We start from the raw sequence: 9303 nt of genomic DNA on the forward strand, positions 1-9303 counted from the left end.
CCTCCACGAACCCTGCTCCTAATCAGTCCTCAACAAATGCTCCAAAGCAAACCGATCTCCTGGCTGTTTCAGCCCCACTTCAGGTGGTTGGCGATTTCAATAACGACCCTCCAACCCAGTATTAGCTAATTATCCAAAGCGTGCTATCGGTAATGTGTACTTCTTGAATCGTTCATGTCCACTGTGTAAATATCTGCAGGAGTATAAGGAAGCTTTTCCTTAGATGCATACATTTTATGTAACAGGCCTTAAAATAGGTGTGTCTTTAACATCATGTTAGAGTTCTTTCTCCACACTGTCAAGAAATTCTCACCCACTATCGCACCATGTTACATAAAAGCAAGAGGAATTTTGAGATCTTGGCCCATGAGAAATCGATAACAAATACTTGAGACATAAACTTGTAAGGATTTTTGCCAAGTGAAATAGGAGACTAATGTTGTGGATAGATGGGTGGATGGATAGATGAACAGAAAAAAATAAATTGAGATAAAAAAAAAAAAATACATTTTTATGTTGCTTTTGGTTATAAAGTAATAATGTGAGGAAAAAGTTGCATAAAAATGAAAGTGGTTATATAATTTTCTAAGATACGAAAATATTTCAGAAAATAAAAAGATCTATAGAAATGGAAACTTTTTTTATAAAATGTTGATTTTATACTGAAGTTTGACAATACTCAATACTCAAATTAGGCCTATCCACTTTTAGAAAAAGCTGTTTTCTAAACCCTACATTTGTGCAAACTGAAAGACATTAATTCATCTAAAAAACATTAATTGTACGAAAACTCGTGGAAGAATTTTTTTTTTTGTAAGAGTTAATGGTGATAAATCGCAAATAATTAACCATAAGTGGAATAAATCAATGCAATATAATCCAATAAACTGAGCAGCATATAATATACATAAAACTTAAAGCTTAGTGTACACACTCGAACAAGCGGAGTATTTGTTATGGAGCCTGGACTTTTCGCAATACTACACTGCCCCCTTGTGTCAGATAGCTGTAATAATCAATTGTATGTGAATAGTAACTCATCAAAATTTAAAGAAGGAGCAGCAATGTTCCGGTCACACATTTGTATTATTATTGTTCTGTTTTAACAAAGTCTATGTGTATTTCACAACGTTTTTTATAACTAAGAAAATAATTTGAGGTAAATATTTAACCAGTTATTGTTTAATTAGTTTCAACTGGCAGTTATATTAGATACAAATCACATACAGATCCAAGTATTTCCTTTGGCATCTATGCATGTCAGAGCCCTCTCTTATATACTTCTTTTGCAGCGATCCTGAAGGTCCTGCAGTATGCAGTAGTAGATCACAGCTGGAGTTTCTCCTGCAAGACAGAGCAGCCTACTCTTCAGCTCCTCCAACACCTGAACTTAGATCAGTGTTTTTAACTCCTGCTGTAGAGAACATACCTACATATTTGGAGATGGAAACCTCTGTCTAAATCTATCTGACTCTGGCAGCCAATGCATGCTAAATATAGAAGCTGACTGAGGGATCTTTCTGGGCTAGTTGTCTAGCCGATCATATTGCAAGCTGAAAACAAGATTATATGGTCATATTCAGCCAAAAAAGAATGAATATATAAAATGAGTCAAAATGTAGGTTCTTTTTATTAGTTCTGTTTTCATATTCATTTTGTTTATTTAGGAAAACTGTTAAAGAAACCCCAACTGTCAATCCTTACTTAAAGATGTATTAAGAGAATATGGTAGTACCGCTAAAATAGTTTAGCACATGTAAAACAATCCAGTAAAAATGTTGATATGAGAAAGTTTTACAGATTAACAGCACCTTTTCCCCTCCAAAGAGCACAATTTGGTTAATATTTTGTGATTTTGTTAATGAGGTGAATGAGATTACAAATAACAGACATGGCCAAATATTAAAAAAACACATACTGTATAATTAGAGAATTATGTTTACAACAAATTATTTGTTATTTTGTCAGTCAATGAAAGAAAATCTAATCAAAAGGAAACAACAATACATGACAAAGATCGTCGTCTTCTTCTTCTAATCAATAGTCTTTTCTTTTCTTTTTTTAAATATTATATTATATTATATTATATTATATTATATTATATTATATTATATTATATTGTTAATATCAAACATTTAGGTTTAGGTAGGAAAGTTTATTTCGGATGGAAATATATTTAAAAAAAAACAGCGAACATTAGCATTAGAACTTTAGAGTCAAATTTAAGAGTCAAAATAAAAAGAAAGAAAAAAGAGTTCTTTGAAAAGAGTGGTTTGCAGTTAAAGAACAGTGGGATTATACATTTACTACTACATCATTAGCAATTTAGTTTTTAATGAAAACAATTAGTAGATGCAAAAAGAAATAAGAAAAAAATAATCATGCTATGTGTTATATAGATCATTCGTTAAAGTTACAGTGTAGGAAAAATATATAAAAAATTAACTGAACTGAAATCGAGAAAAATGAAATGAAATGGAAATGTACTGCCATCAAACCTACACTAAAATTAAGAAGAAATAAGAAGCTTGCTCCAGCGTTCTACAAGAAACTACAGACACGATCACAAACCAATACTCACATTCTTCATATCCTTCACTGACACTTTATTCATCCAAGAAATTAACATCACAACATGTTTTGCTTATTTGATTAAACTTTGTTATTTTTATAAACGTCAAGAGATACTAACCTATAATACAGATTCTGTTGACTACACACATTCTTAATAGAAGACACAAACATTCTTATTATTCTAAAATAATCGTTTATTAAGACCTTAACATTGATATTAACTGCATTTGGGTGATGGTTTTAAAACAAAAACAAGTTTTTGTCAGGCAATTGTCCGGATATCACTGCCAGATTTGAACGCTTGATATGGCAGTGAATTATAAATAACATTTTGAATAAACGAATAAAATGCATTTGGTTTAAAATGCATGAACAGCTCTCTCCTTTTTTTAACCCACAATGTAATTGTTCTCTGATGCTTATATTAATATTTATATATTCCACGAGGGGGCAGCCAATGACAGAGCGGACCTGACTAATCAATTTATTGTTCAGTAAAATCAAATGCAGTTTTATTCACTCAGTGGCGAAAATATTAAAAGCTAGCATTAAATAAATGTTCAGGATTAGTACTATAGTATCAGATCAGTACTATCAGAAATAGATATTAATACTCTGCTCGCTACTAGATTAAATACAATTGTGGATTTAATATTAGAAATTAGTAGTTTCCAGTGATGCCCGACAAATTATCCACCACCCACACTGAGACTTAAATATATACATCACTTCATAACTACACGCAAATACATCATTAAGTGCATAAATCCCTTGCTCGTGCTCCAATAAATCCATGAGGCTAAAAGTGTGGCCAGTAGACCAACGGTGTGTGAGAAGATTAATTGAAAGTTTCCTTCAATAAATGTTTAAATAAACACAATAAGAATGTACAATCAAACAAAATAACAACCAAAACGTTATGATCCTGCATAATCTTTCAGAAGAAATCCATCCTCCTCTGGCACACACCAGGCGGTGGTGTCTAATTTCAGTGCAACAGCTATACAATAAAATATACCAAAACTAGTGAAAATATATGACAATGGGTATACAGTTTACGAGAGTCTTGAATGTGATAATAACTACAGTTTTTGTGCAGGTCCAGATAAGATTATCCAAATGTGTGAAGTCCCATGGATTGTTGTGCCCCTTCACACTGCCAACTTCTGCCACCTCACATTTTGTCTTTTTGATCAGGTAAACTGGGATGAGTTTCTGAACGCATGAATACTCACAGCACTTACAATCATTTTCAAAATTGTTCAACTATTCAATTTCAATCTGATACTGTGATGTTCCCTTAACTGTACCCAGCACAACACGTGTGCGCGCATGATCTGTTTTGGTGTATGCACGCCTTCAAACTTAATTAAGAATCCTGCCTCCATGGACTGGGTGAAAAGTGCTACGATCCTGCAAATCCATAAACAGCTCTGAACGCCCATTGGACACGGGCTGCTCTCTGGGAGGAGCACTGACACAGCCAAAAAGCTCGAATTATGTTTTCGGTCCAAAAGGTTTCTCTGAAGTGACGGAAAGTGCGGGAAGTTCACAAGTTTTGTCTGTTTTCAATGACTGGTGCACGGGTTTTTTTTAACGCAACGCACGACTGACAATCACCGCGCAGATTAGTTTCCTAACTACAGGTTTTAGAAACAGCAAAACCAAACAACAAGGGTCGACATTGAACTTTTGGATGATTTGAGTAAAAACTAGAAGGCGACACGGAGAGGAGCGGGCAAAGTTTTTTTGCGCCCTAGAACCGTGAAGTGAGGGGGTACAATGCACGCGCGCTACCCAGCGTCCAGCCCCAGTTCTCTGGGTGTTGTACCTTATATCGCGGGCGAGCAGGGTTACTACCGGACTGCCAACGGAGCTGGTTATACTGGCATCACGGCGCCGATGAGCATGTACTCACACGCTGCGCACGAGCAGTATCCGGGTGGCATGGCTCGTGCCTATGGCCCCTACGCGGCCACTCAACAGCCCAAGGAGATGGTCAAGCCTCCATACAGCTACATCGCACTGATAACGATGGCCATTCAAAATTCGTCGGATAAAAGGGTCACGCTGAATGGGATCTACCAGTTCATCATGGAGCGCTTCCCGTTTTATCGGGAGAATAAGCAAGGATGGCAGAACAGCATTCGCCACAACCTGTCGCTCAACGAATGCTTCGTCAAGGTGCCGCGCGATGACAAGAAGCCGGGAAAAGGCAGCTACTGGACTCTCGACCCAGACTCTTACAACATGTTCGAGAACGGCAGCTTCCTGCGTCGGCGGCGCCGCTTCAAGAAGAAGGACGCGCTGAAAGAGAGAGAGGAGCGCGAGCTGCAAGGCAAGGAGGCCCGGGCCCAGGCTCGCGAAGCTCAGCAGCCGGTCAAACTTCGGGACATAAAGACTGAGAAAGGCGCCTGCACGCCTCCGCGCTCTGGCACTCCAGGCATCGCGTCCGTGACCAAAACCGAAAGCCCGGACAATGGCAGTGTGACCGCGTGTGACGGGAACCCACAGACGCAAACGGCACAACAGGCCTTTAGCATGGATAACATCATCGCGGGGCTCCGTGGGTCACCGCCGCAGGCTGCCGAGTTGCCGGTGTCGCGCGCTGCTTTACCGAACTCTGTGCCTCTTGGTTACTCGCCCCCCACGCAGCCGGCACACTACAGTCCTCCCTGCGGCCAGGCGGCCGTATATCAGTGCGACATGTATGTTGGTGAGCGCGGGCACGGGAACGAAGCTTTACCGGATTACACAAGCGCAACAAGCGCAGCCGTCGCCTCCCACGCGACCCTGAGCTCGAGCCAAGAGAGCCAGCACGTGCAACAGAGTCGTCTCGCGCCGTGGTACCTCAATCAGAGCGCAGAAATGGCGCAACTCGGAGCGAACTATGGATCACAACAATCAAGCTTTCACGCGGCTTTCGAGGCACAGCGGCTCACGCTCAACTGCTCCCCCGCGGCCGGAAGCGACGGAGGCTGTCAGACACCTTTTTCTGGCAGTCAGCCACTGTATCGGGCCTCGGGAACTTTCGTCTACGACTGTAGCAAATTCTGACCAAATATCACACGAGCCAAAATGCACACTTGATTTGGCGCACAGACTCGCATTTCAAGCCCAGTTTAAATAATTTAATGCAGAGCTATGAGCCAAAGACGGTGAGTACAGGAGGCTGAAGCACTTCGGACTAAAAGGCCTGAAAAATCGAGTAAGATTTCGGTTTTCCCGGAATCGCTTCAGTAGGACTTTTTATCACTAGATTAATTTATTTCTTTAAGAATTAGATGGACCAACTTTCAAGCAAATGTTAACCTTATTTATATTATACAAAACGAAAGCTAACTGTGTACAAAATCTGCGATTTTTAAAAAATACTCAAAAATATATTATTTGTTAAATAAATTCCTCTCCTGTCTAAGTAAAACAATCGAGTGATTTATCGGCTTTGGTTTTTCCCACAACCTGCAGTAACTCGCCGAAAAGGTTGTATTGTGCATGGATCATGTTTTACACTATTTACAAATCTCAAGTTTCAGGCCTGCTGTCAATCTCACCATCAGACATATATAAAAGAAAAGAGAAATGTTAATCCTTAATTCATTATTATTTCTCATAAAGTCATAGCACCCGAATATATCTAGATGGTTAGTTTATAATAATAGTAATAATAACATTAATACTACTACTACTACTACTACTACTACTAATAATAATAATAATAATAATAATGATAATTAATAATAATATTAATACTATTAGTAATAATAATGATAAAAGTAATAATAATAATAATACTTATTATAATCATCATCATTATTATCATTTTTATTATATTTGAGGCGACATTTTTATATTACTCGGGCCTTATTTTTTTATTACTACAAATAACGTCACCACTATCATAATAATAATAATAATAATAATAATAATAATAATAATAGCATTCTAAATTCCATTAGCAACATTAATATCTCACTAGAACAGTTCCTTTTCTATCACTTATGCATTTATTAGAAATTTTTGCATTGCAATTTTCTATTTATTTAATAAATTACCCAGACTTATCAAACCCCTTTAATAAAGTAGATGTAATGTAAGTAAAAGTAATGGACAGACTTGTTTAGACTCGGGGTACACCGGGTTAAACTAATCACGTGCGCAAACCTAAAATTTGAAGCTAATCCCATGAATTGCTGCTGAATCACCAATCCACCGCGTTGTTCTTATGTGGGGACTGAATGTAATTAGCACAATCAGATGAGTGCGTTTAGGCGGGGTCTATTTTAAGCATCATGCCCAACGCAGCTCCCAGATGCTCTGCGCCCTGTGGTCACATCTGAACTTCATTTTTGTGTTATTTAACAGACTTTAAACAAACCGTGACATGTAAAAGTAGGCTGCGATTACATGCTAAGCACATGTAATTGGACAACATAAATAGCGAATGCAATTCCGTTTAGGCCTTTTGGAAATAAAAACTCAGCGGACACTTTAAGCAGCAGTGGGGTTTATAAACACGGCCTCGTGCGCGTTTTCTGCTCGAGTGCGCGCGTGCATGTTTGGATGCTGCTGTTGGGGTTGTATAATAGCCCACCAGGTTTAGAGCTGAGCTGCATTGGGACAAAACGGACACTGGATAGGAACGTAGATTTAACAAGTTATTTTTATTGCTTTATTTATTTGCTGTGGTTTCACGTGTTCGCACAGATAGAAATATCAAATGCATTGCAGGTGAGCGCGAGGGCAGTGATGAGGCTCGCAGCAGCGGGAAGAGTCTTTGTTGTGATGGGTTGGTCGGCTGTAGGCCTTCGTTAAGCGCGAGAGGAACACGACACCGCGCAAAAGGCCCTCCGGTAGTTCAACTGCCAAACACTCGTCAGGCACATGCTCACTCAGCAAAACGCAGGAATCATCAATGCAAGCTAACGACGAGTCAGAGTTTTTAGTTACATCGAAATAATTTATAGACAATGAAGCATTCATCTGTTTGCAAGATTAGAATATAAAACGTTTATACTGAACTAAAATTTCAAGTAGCAGAAAAAAACCCGCACTAACAATCGTGTTAAATTAAATACATTTTGTATCTCCATTACTACATTAGATAATTAGTTAACACACACACACACACACACACACACACACACACACACACACACGTGTGTATATATAGGGAACATAAATATACATTATATACATATATATACGTGTGTGTGTGTGTGTGTGTGTGTGTGTGTGTGTGTGTGTGTGTGTGTGTGTGTGTCCACTTGCCTTTAATTCATGATTAATGTTTCATGTTCACTGACCTTACGGTATCATAATTTAGTTATAGAATTTTAAGACAGTGGAGTAAATTCATTCAATTATAAATACTTTTGGGACACAGCCGTTATTTTATTTTATTTTATTTTATTTTATTTAATTATTATTATTATTATTTTAGTAGGCTGAACTGTTAAAGAGGCAGTGGAACACTACCGCCGTGTGCGAGCTGAAGACTGCAGATCGGTTATATCTAATAGCTTGTGTAAAAAGGAATATTAAGCTGTGAAGTATAATTCATTATTTTACCCAAACACACGTTTTTTTGAGTTGCACGACTGCATTTGAAAAGTATAAAAACAAATGAGTGTGATTTTAACAGTCGTCGTGGGTAAAAATTAAATATCGGTTTATTGATGAATTTCGATATAAAAGCTGCTTTTTTTTAACTAACAACAATGAGGCCTGCATTCGCACATATCTTTCTTGTGCATATAGATAGATAGATAGATAGATAGATAGATAGATAGATAGATAGATAGATAGATAGATAGATAGATAGATAGATAGATAGATGGATAGATAGACTAGGAAAGCATGTAATGTTTTCACTCTCATATATAAAAAATACGCGATCAGATTCAAAAGTCAAAACCTAAACTCAGTAAACCAGTGCGGGAAAAAGGACAAAGTTTTAAGTTATTATAGAAGAAAAAAAAAGATAGCTGCCCTCATCACATAAAATACCTGCAGAGGCTTTTTTACTCTAAGACCAGCACCTAGTGTGTATTGATTATTGATTAGTTTGGACTTAATTAAGAGTTTAATTAACATAAAATATTTCTTTAACCAAACTCAAACACAACCGGAGAGTCGGTCTGAGACAATCTGGCATGATAATGGCGAAAAACCATTTAATTCTGAATAATCCGTTTGGCGCAAAAAAAAAAAAAAAGCCAACAAACCAACAAATCATTAAACAAAACAATTAATTCGACTTTTGACTCTCATTTTCACTGTTGTTTTCATTTGGTTTTATTATGTCGTTTTAATTTTAGTCACTGTAATGATTTCCTCCGTTTTCTTTTTCCCGCACCTACAATTATTTGTATTTTATTGGCAGCATGAATTGAATTATTTTGGTTTCTTTCTGTTTTGTGCGTTAAATCTTAGGAGGTGGTTGGACATTGAGCAGGAGTGGGTGTTACAGATGCCAAGACAGAGTTTGCCATATTTAGGATAATATTTCTTAACTATGTCTGGCGGTTTGGCTTAACTAACCCTCCTAACTTGGTTTTATAAGAACTAAAATTCTCTGTCAGCTGTCCAAACTCCAGAACTGACACAGTAGTAGCCATACAGACCCCCAGAATATGGTCTGCTTTGTGGCCCCTTTGCACCTGTGTGTGTGTGTGTGTGTGTGTGTGTGTGTGTGTGTGTGTGTGTGTGTGTGTGTATGAACACAGT

At 37.7% G+C, this 9303-nt stretch overlaps 1 protein-coding gene across 1 annotated transcript; it reads left to right on the forward strand.

Annotated features, from left to right (window-relative positions):
* The first annotated feature begins 9 nt into the window (after positions 1 to 9).
* Positions 10 to 6269, forward strand: foxc1b (forkhead box C1b). The gene is made up of 2 exons (XM_046836619.1): positions 10 to 3771; positions 3889 to 6269. Exon 2 carries the CDS (start codon positions 4357 to 4359, stop codon positions 5629 to 5631), a length of 1275 nt encoding a protein of 424 aa, XP_046692575.1. The 5' UTR covers positions 10 to 3771; positions 3889 to 4356; the 3' UTR covers positions 5632 to 6269.
* The last annotated feature ends 3034 nt before the right edge of the window (positions 6270 to 9303 follow it).

The sequence above is a fragment of the Silurus meridionalis genome, chromosome 23, assembly GCF_014805685.1.
Source record: "Silurus meridionalis isolate SWU-2019-XX chromosome 23, ASM1480568v1, whole genome shotgun sequence".
NCBI lineage: Eukaryota > Metazoa > Chordata > Actinopteri > Siluriformes > Siluridae > Silurus > Silurus meridionalis.

What these genes read in the sequence shown, in the direction of transcription:
- foxc1b (XM_046836619.1), top strand. Translation starts at nt 4,357, where the DNA reads ATGCACGCGCGCTACCCAGCGTCCAGCCCCAGTTCTCTGGGTGTTGTA.